At 37.0% G+C, this 20,755-nt stretch overlaps 1 protein-coding gene across 14 annotated transcripts in view; it reads left to right on the plus strand.

Annotated features, from left to right (window-relative positions):
* Nucleotides 1-20,755, plus strand: part of aebp2 (AE binding protein 2) — an 81,643-nt gene that overhangs the window by 17,809 nt on the left and 43,079 nt on the right. For all 14 annotated transcript variants that reach the window (XR_011882971.1, XR_011882973.1, XR_011882972.1 and 11 more), the window contains exons 2-5: nt 3,062-3,266; nt 9,428-9,535; nt 11,610-11,796; nt 17,673-17,797. Coding sequence is in view for 10 of the 14 variants with exons in the window: in XM_072241702.1 (XP_072097803.1) it covers nt 3,062-3,266; nt 9,428-9,535; nt 11,610-11,796; nt 17,673-17,797 (625 nt within the window). In the remaining 4 variants the exon portion in view is untranslated. The remainder of the gene's footprint in view (nt 1-3,061; nt 3,267-9,427; nt 9,536-11,609; nt 11,797-17,672; nt 17,798-20,755) is intronic.

The raw sequence follows: 20,755 nt of genomic DNA on the forward strand, positions 1-20,755 counted from the left end.
TGTAGGAACTGGAGCTTGATTAGATTGTAAATTGTTTTATGGTTTGGCTTACAAGTTCTGGATTTAAATTCCAGAGTTAGTATGAAACAGAGTTCAAGAATTGCATCAACTCCATGCTGTCATATCTGCACATTCAGCTGTCTTCAAGCTCAATTTTGAATATTTTTAGAAGAAAGAAATTACTTGCACCATGATCTTGCACTTGAAATCAAAATAGTTTCCTTAGCTCGCTGTTGCCCAAAGGACTTCTTGACTTGATTTCTGTTTGAATGAATTGACCCCTGTATAGAGGGGAATTGCATTCATGGAAAATTCTCTGTATCATGTTCTAAAATCTGAAGCTCTATTTCCCAGGAATTCCATGTTTTAAGTGGAAATGTGTTCCTATGGGATGATTTTTCTCTCAGCAATAACAATGAGTACTGCATCTGGGTTGTGATTTATCAATTCCACAAGGGTGAATATCTGTAACCTGAATGCCATAACGTGGAGATGAATGGGGTGGGGGGTGTTGTCAAATGTATTGACTTTCAACAGGACAGCAGGAAAACAGTCTGAGACTAAGTAACTGATAGTACCACACCTGTCCCTACTGGACTCTGCAGGAAACGCAGTGTTGCAGTTGTTAAAAATTGCAATTAAGGTGGCAAGAAGCTGTGTCATACAAATTGATCCAATGCAGTTACAGAAGATGGCGTGTTGGACAACTTGAGTAAATCATATTGACCATGGAGACTAGCCAGAGCTAATGTCAGTAAAATAAGCTGCTAAAGTATTATGTTCTCAGGACTTGAGTTTCCATCCTAGAATTTTTAAGGAAGTTCTGAATGTATCATAGCTGCCTTTAATTAAAACTATCTTGCACACATCTAGTTTGGAAAGGTGCTTGTATAATCATCTTAGATTTAAAAGGAAACTGTTAGCTAACATCGAGTAATTGCTTGAATTTGTAATTTATTTTTGGAGATGTGGGCAACATGAGAGCAGCAAGTATTTATTGTTCATCCCTAATTATCATTGGGACAAAGGTGGTGAACTGCCACTTCGAATTGTTGGAATCCTTCCAATGACTGCTCAAATTTGTAGAGTAGAGATTTGTAGAATTTGGGTGGGTTAATGAAGGGTCTGTTATATAATTCCATATGAGGAGGTTGTGCTACATATCGGGAGACTGCAAGTGTAGATTTCCCATGTGCCCATTGCCCTAGTCCTTGCGTCATCAATATGAGAGATGCATTGATGTAGCCTGTGTAAGCAACTGCAGTATAGCTTGTGTAAAAAAAATTATATACATGGTTATTGGATACCATGTATGTTTTGGATGATAGGCGAGATACTAAACAAGCTGGCTGTTTTGTTCTGATTGGTGTCATGGTCACTGGATATTGCTGATACTGCTTTCCTTCAGGCAAGTGGAAAGTTCTCCATCACATGCCAGGCTTGAGCCTCACAGATGGCCACCCCTTGCTGTGATTTGCTGTCGGGTAACCAGCCTATGATCTGTTCTTGTAACAACGTTTATATGGGTGACATAGATTAGGGCGATTCCAGGAATCAGTAATAAAATGCCATTGGGACACTTAGACTCATTGGTGTGCACTGCCCTGCATTTGTGAGCTCAGAAATTTACATGGATTAGTGCTCCTTAAGTGTATGATGAAATGTGTTGAAGTTTTTAATTTCTCAAATGATCATTTTTATTTTACTTTGTAGATGTACTTGCTTCAGTTATATATTCCCTACTGTGCTTCATGTCTACTATCAAAAGGCAGTTAATAGGCCCATGCAAGGGACTAGTTTATTAAAGTGGGGGGAGCATGGAGATGCACTGATTTTCAATTGTAATTGGCGTATATCACAGTACTGAATTAGATGTTCAGCAAATAAAACAGATTTGTGGCAAATATATTTTGATTTTTTTTCAAATAGCTGTTGCACTTGGAACTTTTATAGTTACAACACGATACTCTCTGAACTTCTGTTTATCATTGAGAAAGCATCATGTTGAGTACTATTGTATCAATTATTAAGTAAATTATTAAACACGGAGGGGGGTGGTAGAGTAAAAGGATGCAGGAGTAACAATGTAGATGTATCAGCATCTGCTTAGTTCACATCTGGAACCTTGTGAAGTGATGTGTTCAAACTCTACCAAGGTATCATCTATGGAGAAAGAAATGGTTAGCATTTCAGATGTAATAAAGTCTAAATCCAAAGGCACAGATGGGAAAGAGATAAAAGAATATGGGGTAGATTATAGGAGTCATTAATTCGAAGATTTACTAAGTCGAGAATTGTGAATAGGATAAAAGAAGAAATGAGCCGTGGGTTAGGGGAAATATGCATGATTAGTTCAATGGGTTTCATCAAATACATCACAAAAGCTGCTTTAAAAGTTTAGATGCATTTCCTCAAATTCCATGAGAATAGTGTTGGAGTAGGGAATGGAAAAACATCTGGAACTATAGATGTATGCTAATGGACTTAATGAAAGTGTTCAGAAAACAGCTAAACCAGAATATGCTGTGTACCTTCAATGTAATCTGAATACTTCATCTGCGTGGAGATTAAAAATTACACAATGCTTTGGCTTTATATTGGTTCACAAGTTTGACTTCTGTATTTTAGTTTTCCTGGAGTTAAACCCATGTTTTTAACAGTTTGATATACACAAAATGTTGGAGGAACTAAGCAGGTCAGGTACCTTCTGTGGAGAGGAATAAACAGTTGATATTTCAGGCCAAGACCCATCATCAGTTCTATAAGGTTTGAGCCCCAATGCAGGGTGTCACCCTGAAACATTGATTGTTTATTCCTCTCTATAGAATTTGTTCGATGTGCTGTGTTTTTACACAGGGTTTTACTAATTCAATTCTTTTGAGGTTGTACTGGGATTAAGGCAAGTTTTCCAGAAACCCACAGTTAGCTGTTCAGTTTAGCTTAGTACGGTTTGATCAAGGGAGGTATCCCAAAGAAAGGGGAAATAAATTGGTTATTACATTTTGTATTATAGATCTGATTACCTTGCAATATTATTAAAAATACTACTTTCTTTTCAAAGTATCAGCAGCACCTTAATGGATATGGACAGTACTATCTCCAGTGGACGCTCTACTCCTGCGCTGATAAACGGTCATGGAAGCACTACTTCAGGAAAGAATATCACTTACAACTGCTGTTGGGACCAATGCCAGACCAGTTTCTGCTCCAGTCCAGATTTGGCAGATCACATCCGTTCAATTCATGTGGATGGGCAACGTGGAGGGGTCTGTTTTTCTCCTTATTCCTATGCATTTGGATAGCTAAGTATCAAAATGTAATAACTGGCTCATTATAAGGTTCAGTAGGGGTTGCTTGAAATTTTTTTTCGACGTCAATTTTGACGCCAACTATGTTCTTTAGTATAAATTGCTTGATTCTTCAGTTTGGATGTTGTACTGGAAGAACCTACGTTAATGATTATGGGTTCTTAGTCTTATTTCTGATTTGATATTTTACATCTGCTATTGAAATCTTGGCCAAGTTGATTGCTTTAAGTTTTTCAGATATTAAGCGATTAACCAAGGTACTGATTTTGCTGTGCCTACTTTCTTTATCCTCCCCTTTCCCTGCACAGGAAAACATATATTTTAGGGCCCTGCAGCCATGTGTCATGAGTTAGTGAATAGCATGCTCTATGCGGGATGTGTAATGCCCTTGTAAGAATCTCATCTCATTAATCAAACTGAAAGATTAAACTTCAAGTAATCTTTCACATACTACTTTCATATAAACTTTCCAAATTTTGTGCCATCAATTTCAAACTGAAGTCTGTGTTTGTACAGTATCATTAGTTGTCCACTGAGCTACTGAGTGTCTGTTTGATGTTTTTCTATATTCATTCTCCCTATTCAGTGTTCTTCAGTTTTTATCCTACAGTTCCATCCCATTTTCTTAATGTAGTTGTCCATATAGAAAACATGTTTTAAAACAATATGAATCTGATTTCCTATTTAATTGTACTGATAATGGAGTGTGAAGTTGAACGTTTGCTGCATGGTACACCATTGGAAGTCTTTATGGAACAGTGAATGAAACTTCACTGTTCTTCATCAGAGATGAAGTGAATTTGATGACTTTTAAGTACTTAGAATAGTAATTAAAAATTGTTACAACACTTAATTCTTTTAATAGCACCTTGTCCATACTGTAACTCCAATGTACTGTAGTATTTTTGATTTATCTTGTTTAATATTGCATGCTATTTCATTTAAAATTATGGTTATAAATTGATGTTTGTGTAAATGCTACTTGCACCTCTTAGTTTCTTTCCATAACCTTTTTTTTAACCCGAGCTACTTAACTAGTTTCTGGTTGCGGTCTTTTAAGTTGTAGCTGCCCACACAGACTAAATTAACTGCCAAATGTTCTATGAAGACTTGGTAAACTTAATTTGAAAATTTCCTTCCCTGGAATATATATCTTGATATGCCTGCACGGATAGAAGCTGCTCAAGTGTCAGGGAAATACAAACAGGCAAGCAGTGTGTTCATGACTTGTCCCTTTATAGGTGGTGAAAAGCCTTTGAAGAGTCAGATGGCAAGTCATTCACCACAGGGCAGCCAGCCTTAATCCTTTTGTAGGTATGGCATTTGGAAGTTACTTGGTTTCTAGATCTGTGGGGCTGATGCAGATAATGGCGTAATTGTTTGCATTACAGTTATAAGTAACTCACATTGCTGCAGGCAAAGTGAATACTTAGCTGTGCCACTTGTTACTTGTGGCACACTGTCTTGTATTAACCGGCAACTGAGTTATAAATGGTTCCTCCCAAAAACTGGTTATTGTTTGTTGAATTTAAAAATAAATAACAATGAAGGATTCATTTTCTGATTGCTTTGGCAAAGTTGAACTCCTTGAAATATTTTGGATACAACATAGTTGTTTCAATATGTTTAATTTTAAGTGCTGTGTGTATTTAACATGTACTGATAGTTAATGTGTATTTCAATTGTATGCTTGGGGTACTTTTCAATAATTCATAAATGTATTCAAATGTACTTTGTATCTGGAGAGAGCACTAATGTTAAATGTATTGGTGAACTGGATCCTCCTAGTTAAAATAATAAGGTAATGTGAGGACATTTACATTTTGGCTTTACATTTGTTTCCCTCTGCCTTGAATGTTTTATTAGTTCCTTAGATGTGCTAGCATTGTTAGCGGTGATTTCAGTTGAGGGAACACTAATATTTTAAGTCTTTGTAGAAACCAGGTGGGATTGTGAAGCGGATGCAGAGGTGACTTCATTCATTGTGCAATTGGCGAAAAGGGATAGTACACTGCAGATAAATATGGATAGTACTTCAATAGTGAAAAACAGAAGTCACTTAAATAATGTTCAATTGGGAAATGTCGATATACAAAAGAAAGCGTTTTTAGGTGTTGGTTAGTGAATACAAACATTCCAGTGCAGCAGGCAGTTCAGATCGCAAATCAAATGGAGGCCTTCATGACAAGGGACTTTTGTATGAAACAAGGATGTATTGCTTAAATTTACAAGGCCTTGGTGACACTCTTAATAGAGAATTGTATGTAGTTTCAATCTCTTCACATGTCTTGAAGGTAATAAAGTGTTGGTGGGACTACCATATGAAACATTAAGTTGACGTGGCTTTCCTTTGCTAGAGATTCAGAAAAATGGGGAAGGATGGGTTCTAATTGAAAGGTGCACAATTCTAATGAGGCTAGGCAAACTGGATGAGAGGAGAGAGTTTTCACCAGCTGGAGTGCTGAGAACCAGAGTTGATAATCTTAGGATACTTAATAAATTAAGATTGGGATGAAGATAACTATGGGTGCTATGACAGCAAAGTGAAAATATTTGAGGAGGTAGAAAAATATCTGGACATTAAAGGCATCAATAGGTACTTGGGAAGTACGGATATATAGATGGCTAGCCATGAGGCTGTATTTTGGAATGGGCTCAAAAAGCCTGTTATTATATCTAATGCACCTTGGAGTTTGAATTTCTTTTCATGTTTTTAATTGTAAATTGAATGGATTTTGCATTTCTCTGGTATTTGTGTTCTAGCATAATAGAACAATACTGTGGAAGAAAGAATTTTGCAAAGGCTCTGGTGAACAAGCAAAACATGAATGAGGGGAAATAAAACTTGAGGGTTATCAAGTTGGTCTGAAATTGGTCATAACAGTTTAGGTATCTAATTGTGATGGTTGTTAATTAGACAATTATCTTTCGTACAGTAAAAGTCTGATAATCCAGCATTCTTGGAACTTCGGTGGATCTGGCTGGATCAGCAGATTTTCACCGTTTTTACATGTTTAAGGTATAATATAAAATTTCCAATTAACATGTTAAGTTTAAAGGAATTGGGAAATATGCAAGCACCTTTGGTCCTAGCTCCAGCGGAATACTCACCCCACTGTCCAGACCCACAACTCATGATGCAAGACCATCAGGATTTCTGCAGTCAGATGATGGACGATCGGGGGTGGGGGTGTGGATTCATTGTAATTGTGTTTATCCTTTTGTCTCTAGAAATTAATTTTGTTGCCTGTGACATACCAAAAAGCACATCAAGTTGTGCAGAGTAGGAGACATAGGAGAGAAGTCAACTGTGTTATGCTCAATGAATACTTAATTCTAGCCTAGAATGAATGTCTGGCCATTCATTACTCATTTTTGTTGTCCTGCAGTTTCATTTGAGATTTTTTTTAATTGGTACAAAGCTATGGGTAGTGTTTACTTGGCGGAGTCAGTTCTAATTTTTTTTTAAAACAAAAACATAGAGTTTGACTGCTAAATTTATTCTGGAGAACAGGGTATAACAAAAAATTTAATTAATCATTTGGTGCTTTCTAACACCAACATGATGCATTATTTTTCTTGTACAGATTAGAAATGGCTAAATTGTAAAGGATTAGCTGTTGTCTATCTGTTCAGATTGAAATACAAATTACTGCTTCAAATGCAGTGTTTCACATCAAACTTTTGGCTTTTGAGTTGCTAGAGTGACACTTATCAAAGGTCAGCCTTGTTCACTCAGATGGAGACAAGACTGCATATATTGGAATCTGGAGCAAAACGAGCTTCTGAACTACCTCAGCAGGTCAGGCAGCAACTATACAAGGAAACATCAACCTGGTCTGCTGAATTCCACCAGCAGATGTTTTTTGCTTGCTCACTCAAATTTACAGAGTAGTTAGATTATTACTGTTGCTTGCCAAAAAAACTACGTTATTCCATGGTACAATTTTATTTGAATTTCAGTCTTTTTTCTTTCACCCCTAGTTCTCATGGATAGCTAAAGGATATTTTTCCATGAGCAATTTACAAATTGCCTAAGTATTACAATGTTGTCTTTCATTTTAATTGATTTCATATTTTCACAAACGAGTCCATATTTCTTAGTTTCAGCATCAATAATGCATAGTACTGATATTAACATTGTTCTTGAAACCTAAGGATTAATGCTATATAAAGAAAATTGTCATCTACAAATCAGTCATTCCAAATTTATTACTTTCTTGATGCAAGCAGATATGAAGGCCCTAAATCTTTACATCACCTGTGTGTCATAAAATCTCAGTTTTTGAAGTGTATTTCTCCAATTCATCCCTTATGATTCCATATTACTTTCATTATGGTTGTCTGTAAGCATGGTGTCTTTAGGCTTCCTTTTAACTTTTGGTAGGTTATTTTCCGGGACTACATAATTGATTAAATGCTTTTGAGATTTGAAGTGATGTGATATTTTGTCCATCTTGTTTATTATTCACACTGAAGGTGTTGGGGAATTATTTACCCAATAGTCCATTGATTCTGCTTTCATAAATTCCATCATTGACAATGGTCAGTATGCATTTGTCAGTGCTATTTGACCTTGTTCTATAACAAACGCTGGTAGAAATTTTGTGCTGACTTTGAAATCTTCACTGCTTGAGTCTGCAGCATCTTTGTTTCTCATCCAGAGCAGTGAGATAAATTTCCTTGGCAAGTTTGTGGAAAAGGCATTCAATCTGAATTCTTCTGTTTTTGTATCTGTCATCCACCTTTAATGTATAATAATTTTCTTAAAATATCTAATGTGTGTACTGAAATTTGAGTTTTGTTATTCAGGGTTCGTTCTGTATTTATGTGACTCATTTAGAGCCTTGGATAATAGGTTCTTCAGTGCTTATTTGAAGTGACCCTGCCTGACATGATTGATTTTACCTTGCTGTACAACCTATGTACAATTTGCTAAGATCCTCTAAAATTAATTAGCATTGAGTGTGTGGGAAATTTTAATTTATTTAAAATCTCTTAATTTGAATTTGTAATGATAAAAATATTTTAAAAGGCCACTCATTGATTATATATAAAATGTTAGATGTTCAGTTTTGAATGTTCAAAGATTCAAAGGTCAAATTTGATGTCAGAGAAATGTATACAATATACATCCTGAAATGCTTTTTTTCACAAACATCCATGAAAACAGAGAAGTTCCCCAAAGAATGAATGACAGTTAAATGTGAGAACCCCAAAGTCCCCCCCCCCCCGCCCCCCCAGCTCCCTCTCCTGTGTGTAAGCGGCGGTGAGCAAAAAATCCCGACTGGCAAAAAAAAGCACACCCGCTACCGAACACAAGCGATAGCAAAGACACAGACCAAAGTTACCCCAAAAGCTTCACATTTTATCCAAAATTCGGCAACCCACAGGTTCTGTCTCCCTGGCAAGGGAGAGGGAGGTGGCCCCTATTTTCACAGTGAGCGAGAGACATAACAGCAACTGGCTGGCTTATGATGTTATAAGTCCTTATTGTTGCTTTTTTCGAGCTCTGTGTCTGAAGATTACAAAGACCTCGGGTCTTCGGGCCCACTGCAGAAGATTTTACAGCCTCCCTGATGACACACGAATCTCCCGCCATGACACTGACCCTCGATCTGCCCATCTCCAGAGCCCTGAGATCTCAGGCTTCTGAACATGATCGAGATTCTCAGGCCAAACTCTTAGCGTGTGGAATAGCGGCCAGTTGTGGAACCCCGAGAATGGGTCTCATTTCTGCAAAGAACCGAAGCCTGCGTGTAACTCCAGGTCAGGGTCTTCAAAAGAACCCTGAAGGGAAAAATAAAGATATTAAAGGTAGAAATAGAGCTGTTTCCGAAGTTGCAAGCAAAGGAGTCGCCATTAGGTGCCATAATTCCTCCTGATCTCCGCCTTTTCCATTGGAAGTAATTAGTCAACTTCAGTGGCCTTTTTAGGGTTTCAAAGCTCATTGTGACCAAAGACTGAAGAGATTACATTTTATTTTGTACTTACTGGGGTGCTATGGTAATGGTAAAAAGATGTTTCTTTACTGAGGATTAACATCCTTTTTCATTTTGCTAAAATGCATAAAAGGCATGTTCCTTGAATCTTTCAAACATTGTAAATTTGTTTTTCAGGTATTTGTTTGCCTGTGGAAAGGGTGCAAGGTGTACAACACACCATCTACTAGTCAGAGCTGGTTGCAGAGGCACATGCTTACACACAGCGGAGACAAGCCATTTAAGGTAGGTCTGAAAACCTGTGCATATTCTACCCTATCACAATGCAGTACAACAATCATTTATTTTCCTGAAGCTGAACCAAAAGTCCTGTATGTGTTTACACATTGATGAACCCTTAGAGATTCCAAAAGGCTATCCTTTAACTCAGCAAATAGTATTAGGTTCAGTTGTTCCTTTTGAATAAATATGCAGATCATAATGTTAAGACAGAGGTTGCTAGATTCTTGATTAGTCAGGGATATGAAGGAATACGGGGAGAAGGTAGGAGATTGGTGCTGAGAGGGAAATGGCAGGGCAGACTCAATGGGCCAAGTGGCCTAATTATGCTGGTGAGCATATTTGTGGATGTTGTAAAACTCCATGTAATACTTCTGGCTAAACTCCTGTTTGGGCTGCACATGATCTACCCACATAGGAGCTTCCGGTCAGGAAACTTGAAAATGTGTAAAAAGCTGAGCCAAATTTTGCAGTCTGAATGGTATGGTACAGTGTGATATTTAAATGGACTTGTCTTTGACAAATTTTGGTATTCAGAGAGTGCAAGGTCTGTTGTTAGGATCTCAATTTTTTTTTCTCCTTTCTGGTCATGTTTCAAGCTGAATCACATTGCCATGCATTGAAATGGAAAGTTGAGAACGACAGCCGAATCTGTTTCTGGAACATCATGTTATTGTGAAAGGCACAGAGACAATAAGAAGGTTTTTATACTGCACGTTGTTTCACCAGATACTCTCCAGTTGAAGATTAGATCCTACTGGATTATTAACATTCTTAAATGCGAAGTTGGCATTACATTAAAAAAAAACAGATCCCTGGAATGAAGCTTATCATAAATTAGAATCATGACCGGTCAAATTTTACTGGAATTTTATTTATTTTATCAGTGTTCTCCAGTAGTATGGGTAATAGTTTAAAAGTGTATGGTTAAGTTAGTTGTAAAATTTGTCAACAGACTTCATTAATATCCCTACAATTCTGAAGTCAAAACATCTATTTGTAAGCCATTTAATAAGTTTGCTTTTATCATTTCTGTTAAAACCACAGAGTTATTGCTGTTAAGCTATTGTTGAAGCTGGGAGCAGAAAAAGAAACCTAAATGCACGGTAGCTGAAACCGATCAGGCTGGCTGTTGTCACTGGTTCAGATTTCAATAAATCAAGCCCTCTCATCATATTTTGCTATTGAATAGGCAAAACTGGTATTACTGCCTGCCTTTTTCCATAAGAGGGAGGATTCTTTTTCAGATCCTCTGCATTCTCTGACCAATGCACATTTCAATATTGCTTCAAATCACTTCATGATTTTTTTTTAAAATAACTAATCTCTTTGACCCCAGAAGTCACAGGCTTTGATTAGTCGGTTGCAGATTTTGTGTAGTATTTGCATGATCATGTTTCTAGATTACATTGTTGTATAGCTTGTGTCTAATTTTAAGATCTTTACCCAATTATTCTAGATTACCTTACCGGGGACATAGTTTTACATTGTCTACAGATTGTAATTTCATAGTTTCTCGCACTCCCAAAAGAATAAGTCTGACCATACAAATTGTTCTTGTATCTTATCAGTTTATATCCTTGTCATCTTGTCAATCTGTACGATAGCCTTAGAAATCCAATGTATTTTTATCCTGTCCCTTGATTATGTTCTGCAGGAACATTGAGCAGTCAGCACTCTACAAAGCTATACCTTACATTTTCTTCCAAAGTTAATGTTTCCAACTTGCTAATTGAGGCCAAGGCATTCAATTAAAAAATATCTACCCATTGTTTGCTAGATTTGAAACGTGCTTGTCACTTTTTGAATGTGAACTGATTTTGTGGATGTTTACATGCATATGAATTAACACCCAGATGCCTAATTAGTATCTTCAAAATTTGCACACGTGCTTCATAAACTATTTTATCTAAATTAACTTTAACATCTGAAGTGATTTTTATTTTAAATCATAATGGGGTGAAGCGCAACGCTTCATTCTCTAGCTAACCATAATGGTTTCATTTGTTCAACATTAAGTATTTTGTACAGGATTTGTGGTGACAATATTTTCTTAACAAGTATTTTCACTTTTTTTTAGTGTGTTGTTGGTGGTTGCACTGCTAGCTTTGCATCTCAAGGTGGCCTTGCTCGGCATGTCCCCACTCACTTTAGCCAACAAAACTCTGCAAAGGTCACTAATCAGCCGAAGGTCAAAGAAGAGTCCCCTTCTAAAGCGGTAATGAATAAACGAAGGAGGCTAAAAAATAAGCGCCGACGTTCATTACGTAAGTTTTTCAAGCCTGTCTGCAATCGTGAGCCAATTTTTCAAACTTTTACCATTATTAGTGGTTTGTAATACAATTTTGTGCTGCGTTATTGTATTCAGCATTTGATGCCTTGCTGAATTGATGGTTGTAGCTGAAGGAGTTACTGTGTGGGTAAACTTCTTGAATTGAAGATGGAAGTGTTTTTTTTGTTCTTTGTAGTTAGATGTCATGAACAATGGAAGTTTAGGTTCTCTCAACACAATGCCATTTGGACATAATATTGCCAGTGATTTGAGAAGTGGCTGGTGAAGGAGATATTCATTTTCTATTAGAATGCTTCGGTGCTGGGAAAAGATAGAACTAAAAAGATCGAATATGCATGTTCTTGGTTGGATGGTTTGTTTCACTACTCATTTCAATCTTCTGTTTTTTTTAAACTACTGGTTTGTGGGTGCCTTCCTCTGGCATGTGATTTAAGACTCGTTTTATATAGTTCATATTTAAATGCCTTGAGAAGTGAGCCAGCTGCTAACATACCACAGTTCTACATTGTTTTGTGTCTTGTGAGTTAAGTTTCTTGTGGAATGGTATAAAAGTAATGTAGCTTTATCTGAGAACTGTCATATAGTTTTTTATTGCTCATCAGGATCGCTGTACTTGGGCATGTAACCAAATAGTGTTTGACAGTCATTTCTGAATTGGAGTTTTAACATTATGATCATCTTTATAGCACGAACAGACCTGGATGTTTTAAAAATCCTTCCTCAAATGAAGTAGTAGAACATCTGTTAATGGGAGTGATTCAGATTTTGATAAACTGTTCATAAAACTCTGCACAAGGAATATGAGAGGCAAGTCTTAATATGATCAACATTTAATGAGGTTGGGAACTTGAATGTGATAAATCAAGACCTTGGAAGATGTAAAAGAAATGTGGCAGAATGGTACTAATGATTGTCATTCTGCTGAATGGGGAGAGTAGAAAATTTGGAAGTCCACTCCTTCAAGAAACGGGGGTTAAGGGAAAACTTTAAATAAGTGTTAAACATGATTTTGATAGAATAATTGATAAGAACTGTTTCTATTCACAAGGCAAATATTAAAACAATTTAAAAATAAAAAGGTTTTTTTTTACACAGTAAGGAGTGAATGAGAATATAGTGCATGAAGAGCTAGTGAAGCAGATTCAACCAATTTAGATGAAATAAGTATTAATGGAAATATTTGTAGAGTTCTGGACAAAAAACAAGGAGTTAGGTTACTGGGGTACCTCTTTCTTAGAGCAGGAAGGATGGGCTAAATATCTACTTTGATGCTATAAGACTAAGCTGAACACTGCTGAAAATGAAGTAACACCAAGTTATTGTCTGTGATGTGGAAATCTTTGTAGTTAGTTCACCCAGGTTTCCACAAGGTTACCTTGAATTTAGACATGCATGTTTTTTTTTTGCAAACAATGGCTTGTTATAATCCATTGTTTCTAATGTTCATTAAAAATCTGGTGTTTCCAAATATTAAATTACATGCAAAAAAATTCAACCTTTGGTTATTTTTCTGGAGTTGGAACCTTCATCACTTAATATTGATGTTCTAGCAGCTAAAGGAAGTAAAAGCTGGTCTTCAAATCTTCTCTTCCTAAGTGGCACGTCCCTTATTCTGAATACCTGCCTTAGTCATAGTGAACATTTTTCCTTGTCTTGAGCCTATAAAACTGGTATTTTGATATCTCATACTTCTGAAATACAAAGGTACCCAGACTTTTTGATGTCTCCTTGCACAGCAAACTTGCCATCCTTTTTATGACCAGTTGATCCTTTATTTTATGAGGAAACTAAACCTACATAAAATGCCACTGAGTGTGGTTTCACAAGTGCCTTTATACAATAAGGTTTCCATACTCCTTAATCCAGAACCCTGTGTAATAAAAACTAAAATATTGCCCTCATAATCATTCTGCACCTCAGTGTTGCAATGCAAAGTGTGTACAAATGCTGCTGTATCCTTTTTGACCATGAACACCACCCCATTAGCAATTAGTAAGTATTCTGTTGAGAGGTAATTTTTAGTGTTTCCTATTAGCAATGTTCTTGCCCCTTAGCTTATCTGTATCACTGTGAAGACTCCCTATCCTCCTCCATTTCTCACTCTACTTGGCTAATTTAGTATTGTCAGCAAGCTTAGAAGAGTAATATTTGGTCCTCTCAGTCAAGTGGTTTGTACGAATTATGAAGAATTATGCCTGTTGTCTATGGTACCCTACCATTCATAGTTTGCCAGCCTGAGAAGAGTTTATTTATTCACATTGTGTTTTTTTTTTGGTTCAATAACTAATTCCCAAGCCATTTTACTATGATGCAATTTACTCCTGTTGATTAAACTACATGTGACCTTATTAAACAAATTCCTTAAATTCAAATAGGCTGCAGTTGCTGTTTCAACCTTCTTTATTCCAGTTACATTTTCAAAGAATTCCAGCATATTAATCAAGTATTATTTTCCTTTCATAAATCCATGTTAGGCTTTACTCAATTGCTAAATCCCTTTGTTCTTTTCAAGGAATTTTGTTGTTATATCTTAGTAGATTCTAACTTTCTCCTTACCATTGACATGGGGCTAACAGGTTAAAAGTCTGACTTGTTTTCTTGTCTGCTGCATCCCCATCCCTCCCATTAGTCATGTCACATTTGCTACCCCCAATCCATGGGATAAATTCCAGAATTCATAAAACTTTGAAATATGATAGCCAGATCTTCCTTTTTTTTTACATCATTGTGTCTTTGAAATTTATTATCTCAACAGTTAGTCTTGAACATTTTTATATAATGTTCCATCCCATTCTCAGCTTTGCTAAATCTTTGATTTACAGATGTATAGAACAGCTTCTGTGTCTTTTGTGAATTCAAGCATAAAACATTTGTTTAATTTGTCTGCCTTTTCCCTTATTCCCAAAGTTTAATTTGTCTGTCTACAAGGAGCAGTCTCAGCAGTCTCTTCTTTATATGCCTATAAAAGTGTTGGTGCCTAGCCCCTTTCCTCCCTATATACGGAATCTTGTTTTGGATTAATAGCTTAAACTATATACTAGAATTTAGTACCAGAAGTTGTCTAGTAACATGAAACTTCAAAGGAATAAGCAGTATGCACAGTAGACAGTACCTACAAATCTGGAATTTCTTAGCTATAGTTTAATTTTGTATTCTATTCAATTGTGCAGTCATGGGATGGTAATCAAGTGAACCTCATCCGAATCTTGAAGCTAGAAAATTATTATGCACTAATCATTTAGGCTCAGTGGAAAAGGCAGTAGTTTATACATTTGGTCAGTGTGTTTGCTATGCTTAGAATTGCCTGCACTCTATCAAGTAAGCTCTCACTGATATATTCCACTGATTGTTGCCATGTACATTTTAGAGATAATTTGGTTTTACCTTTCATTTTGGAAATTCGTTTCACCATAGCAACATATGCCATAACGGTACAAGTAATACATCTCTTTCAGAACTGACCATAATTGAAACTAAGATTATAGAAGATTTCCGTAAATCAGGATTATTCAAATGTTCTGTTCTTGATTTTACTGTGCCCACTGCACTGCATTCATGTGAATTGGCTTCTTATTGGTTTCTCTTCAAGTTTGAATTGCATCCTACCTGTACTTGAGAACTCAGAGGGTTGAATAACATCAGTATATCAAAATCAAAATCTTTGAAATGCCTATGTGTTGCTACTCTTTTTATGAAAGGGCATGAATGAGTAAAAGTAAAGTACTCTTTTGTTTTTTATTTTGCTGCAGGTATTAAGTAAGCACTAGGATCAGTGTAGTGAGGATTGGGTGACAAATTAGATATTTATTTGATAGGAGCTAGGCTCCTGAATAGGTTGTCTTGAATGGATCAAGTTGCTTTATAGATTTACCTGCTTAGCACCATTGTTGCACACCTATTTCAGTGGGATAACTCTAGGATATATGCACCAAAATTTTATCAGCCTTCTCTCCTCTGAATCTTGGGTAGCAACAGCAGACAGAACTTACCATTGTTGCCACCTGTTTAAAATGGAGTCACTGGATTTCATTCCTGATGTGCCCTTTCATTTAATGCTGTTACTCTCCAAAGATACAGCAGCCTTAACTACTTTACTTTCCTTGCACTCTCATGCCCTTCTCATCTTCCCAGGAATCAAGTATAGGCTGACTGAAGGATACAATGTAAAGAATGAGGAAGGCAGTGCTGCAGTCATCAGCGCTTTTCCATCGTCCTTGCCTCTGTCCCGATGAAGCAGTCAGTCCTTTCAATAGTTGAGAGTAGTAATGATGCTATTGATGTATCTGTCTCTGCAGAGAGGAGAATGAGCACAGTTGGGTAACCACCTTGTTTAAAAAAAAGTACTGCTTGCTTCTGTTTGCAACTAAACGCAAAAGCCTTCAACCCTCTGTAACTTGAAGCCTCCACTTGTAAATTCAGTCAACACACATCAAAGTTGCTGGTGAACGCAGCAGGCCAGGCAGCATCTCTAGGAAGAAGTACAGTCGACGTTTCGGGCCGAGACCCTTTACCAGTACTAACTGAAAGAAGAGCTAGTAAGAGATTTGAAAGTGGGAGGGGGAGTGGGAGATCTGAAATGATAGGAGAAGACAGGAGGGGGAAGGATGGGGCCAAGAGCTGGACAGTTGATTGGCAAAAGGTATATGAGAGGATCATGGGACAGGAGGCCTAGGGAGAAAGAAAAGGGGGAGGGGGGGAAACCCAGAGGATGGGCAAGGGGTATAGTGAGAGGGTAAATTCAGTCTTTTGCTTCCTCACTTGATGTATTGAAGTGTAACCTAAGATTGGGAAGCAGCACCTCATTTTCTGCATAGGCAAACTGCAGCCTTCTAGACTTAATGAAAATCAACCTCAAATAAGCTGCTTTTGTATTATTTTCATTTTGAAATTCTATTTGTGGCTTTTCCAAATTGACTTTTTGTCTCTTGACCCATTGTTGTCCTCTTACGCTTTATTGTACCTTCCTTTTAATTAATTTAGTTTGCCACTTTCATTGTATGCCTTCCTTTCAATTCTGACGTGAATTGGACATTATTGAATTGCCCCTCATGTGATTAGTGGAATCAAGTAAGATTGATGACACTTAACGTAAATGGTTGCTTGATAGGTGACTTGGGCTCAGTGAGATGAAGGGTTTCTGATTGCTGAATTGCTAAGGTTTTGATATTTTGCTCTCAAGACTGCATTAGCCATTGGAGCTTGAATGTAATCTGCGTTTAAATTAAATCTTATAATGTTTATTCATGATAACAATAGTTTTCAAATGAGTGTTTCACATTTGGTCTTGCATCCTCAGTTTGTAACATGTTCACAATTGAAAAGGGAAAGCAGTCCGAACTAACCAGCAACAGATGGTAGAGAGATGAATTACAGGTTTTGTAACATGAGTTGGTGTCCAGAAGATGAGGTATGTTTTGGTTGAGGTAAAAGGTTTGTTTTTGTCAGAAGCTGGCTGTAAGCTTGTGAATTTAGGTTGCTGCATTTGGCTTGTGAGGCTGAAGAGACTGCAATAAAATGAGTTTTGAGAATTGATGTTTTGAGGGCTACTCAAATACTCAGCCATATGACATAAAAATGCACTCAGTAACTAATGTTGAAAATCAGTTTTGCACTCCATTTCATTATCCTGAGCAAAGCAATGACTTGTGTGTCCTTCAGTATGGTAATATGCTTGCACAGCTTTTGGAGGTAGTGATTTGTAATTTGTGGTAGAATTCATTAATATTGACCAGTCTTCTAATATTGTTTCTTTACATTTTCATTTGCTGCATTTCACCATAACTTTAATTTTAAACAAATATTCCAGTTACAATATTGGTGACCTGTCCCTTTTTGATGTTGTTTTAACAGCGCGACCACATGACTTTTTTGATGCTCAAACAATGGATGCCATAAGACATCGTGCCATCTGCTTTAATCTGTCGACCCATATTGAAAGTCATGGAAATGGGCATAGTGTTGTGTTTCATAGCACAGTGAGTAAAGTTTTGCAAATAGCTTATTTATTATTAAAGTAATTTATTGCTGTCAATTATCCTTCCATTCATTTAAGTTTAGCTATAAATAGAAATGGCTTCATGATTAAAGAAAGCTTAGACAATATTTTGATTTTGTTATTGAGACAATTCTGCTCATTAGCCAGAATGATACAGCCACATCAGTAAGGCCATGCTTGTCCTGGCCATTTTGTCTCCCTACACATTGTTGCGTGCTGGTATTTTCATACTGGGAAACTAGCTACGTTGCTCTGAAAATCGTGTCCAGGAAAGTGTATAAAGAATTGTTTCTGCTCTCATGTTTACTGAGTGACACACAAATTTTAAGATTTTGGCTTTCTATGTTAACCTTTGTTAAGTGTAACACTTATAAGATGAAATATCGATACAAGATTCTGCAGATGCTGCACACAAAACACAAAATGCTGGAGGAACTCAGCAGGTCAGGCACCTCTGTGGCAAGAAATAAAACATACAATGTTTTGAACTAAGACCCTTCGTCAGGACCAAATGAAATTTTGATTTGTTTTGGGACTTGCCATTTAGGGTTCTTAATTACTCAGTGCATCCCTGGAATAGCAATTTATAACATTCCCTTTGCATTGGGAAAAATGCACACAGGGTAAGGATAAAATTGGGCCTCAAAGTTTAAGTAGGAAAAAAATGTTTAAATCTCTCAATAGGTTCAGTAGCAGCTGGCAAGAAAGTGTATACCCATTTCGGGCAATGGCTTCTCATCAGAACTGGGGAAAGTTTCTGTTCTGACGTAAAGACAATTGTCTGATTGGATCATTCCCAGCATTTCAATACAACAAACTTCTGATACATGAAGAATTTTTTGAGTAAGTTGGCCTTCATTCAAAATGCCTTCCAATGTTCCCTATGGAGGATTACAAATCGATCTGTACTAGGGCAATGCTTTTTAACTGCTAGCATACTTAAGACTAAGCCAAAATAAGGGCAGTGCTGAAAGAAGGGAGAATGTTTACACATACATGATGCATCTGGTTCAAAGGCAAAAACTTGAGTTGGTTGGTTTTACAGTAATTTGTTTTTTGATGTCACACAGTCCCATTTCTGCAGTATAGTTGACTTAATCTTTCGTGCTAAAAAGAGCAGCAATGCTTGATTTTTGACTTTACTGAGGACCTTGAGATGATTACTAGAAAAAATAGTTGGAAGTTTGCCATTAGGCACAAAGTGAGAAAGTATGAGTATCAGTTTTAAAAAAATGACTGAGAATCATAAAATGATTCTTCTGAACAATCTTGGTCTGTCTTATGTTGCTGTGGTCCTGAGAAAGATATCCCTGACTCCCTCATCTGCTCTTTGGATTTCTTGTTTCTGCCATGAAGGTCCATAAGTGCCTGCTTACTGTCATTTGGGGCATGAATGGGTCCATCAATCCTGCAGCACCATTCTGTGAGATGATTGCTATCCAACACAATGCACTTCACCTCTTATTCATGCATAAAACTATATTTTATTTGTAACTTCAAGTATCCACCTGTCTTGGTTCTGAATATAATTGTAGGGGTAACAAAATCCCTTTAGGTTTGTATCTTTAGTGTGAAGAGTTTTGTACAACTGTAGTGTATAGTGACTTGCGTGGTAGTGTTGCAGATTTTAAACCCTTGTCTCTTGCTGACTATTTATCATCTAATATATATATATATATACACACACACACATATATACATATATATACATATATATATACACACACACACACACACACACACACACACACATGTATATATATATACATACACACACACACACACACACACACACACACACACACACACACACACACACATATATTCTGTATTTATCCTTGTAAAAATATTTAGGCCCCCCCCTTCCACTCTTTGTTCACGTAAATATTACAAGCAGGGATTTTGATCAATTTTTAACTAAGAATTTTTGAGAATCACTAGAGCCAAAAAAAAGGGGAAAATTGTAAAGCATGAAAAACTAAAAATTCAAAACCTGAGACGTGAGCAGTTCAAAAAGTATTCATCCCTCTTTGGTCAGTACTTACTTGAACCACTTCCTTGCAGCTATTACAGTCCATCGTTATTTTGAATATGTCTCTATTAGCTTTGCATGTCATGAAGCAAAATTTGTATATTGCAAAATTGCTCAAGCTGTGTCAAGTTAGTTGAGGAGTGGCAGTGGACAGCAATCTTGATGTCTTGCCAGAGATGGTTGAACAGGTTAGGATCAATGAGTAACTTGAAGACATCATCGACTTTCTTTATTTGAAGCCACTGCATGGTTGCTCTGGCAGTATGCTTTGGGTCATTGTCCTGCTAAAAGACAACCCCCCCCGCCCCCCAGTTTGAGCTTTCTGGCAGAGGCTAGTAGGATTTTATCCAGAATCTCTCTGTATTTAGTAGCATTCAGCTTCCCATCAATCCAGTCCCTGCTGCTGAAAAGCATGCCCATAGCATGATGCTACCTCCGTCATACGTTACAGTAGGGATGGTGTTACTTGACTGATGTGCAATATTAGATTTATGCCATATGAGCTGCTTAGTGTTGAGGCCAAAAAATTCCACTTGGTTTCATCGACCACAAGACCTTCTTTCACATCTTTACAGTGTTTTCTACCTTACCACTCTTCCATAAATTTCCTTTTTGTGCAAGACCTTAGAGATTATGGAGCCGTGAATTTCCTCTCCTGTTGCAGCCACTGATTTATGCAACTCACTCAGTGTCTGTTGATGTCACAGTAGTCTCTCTTACAAGTGCCATTCTTCTTTGGCAACTAAGGCTATGTCCACACTAGACCGGATAAATCCGTAACCAAAGCCTTTTCTTTTTGTTTTGACCCTCCGTCCACACTGAAACGGCGTTTTCCTCCCCTGAAAATGGAGCTTTTCTAAAACACTCTCCAGAGTGTTTAAATCTGAAAACGCCGGTTGGCTGTTG

This window comes from Mobula birostris, chromosome 23 (genome assembly GCF_030028105.1).
Source record: "Mobula birostris isolate sMobBir1 chromosome 23, sMobBir1.hap1, whole genome shotgun sequence".
In the NCBI taxonomy this organism is placed as follows: domain Eukaryota; kingdom Metazoa; phylum Chordata; class Chondrichthyes; order Myliobatiformes; family Myliobatidae; genus Mobula; species Mobula birostris.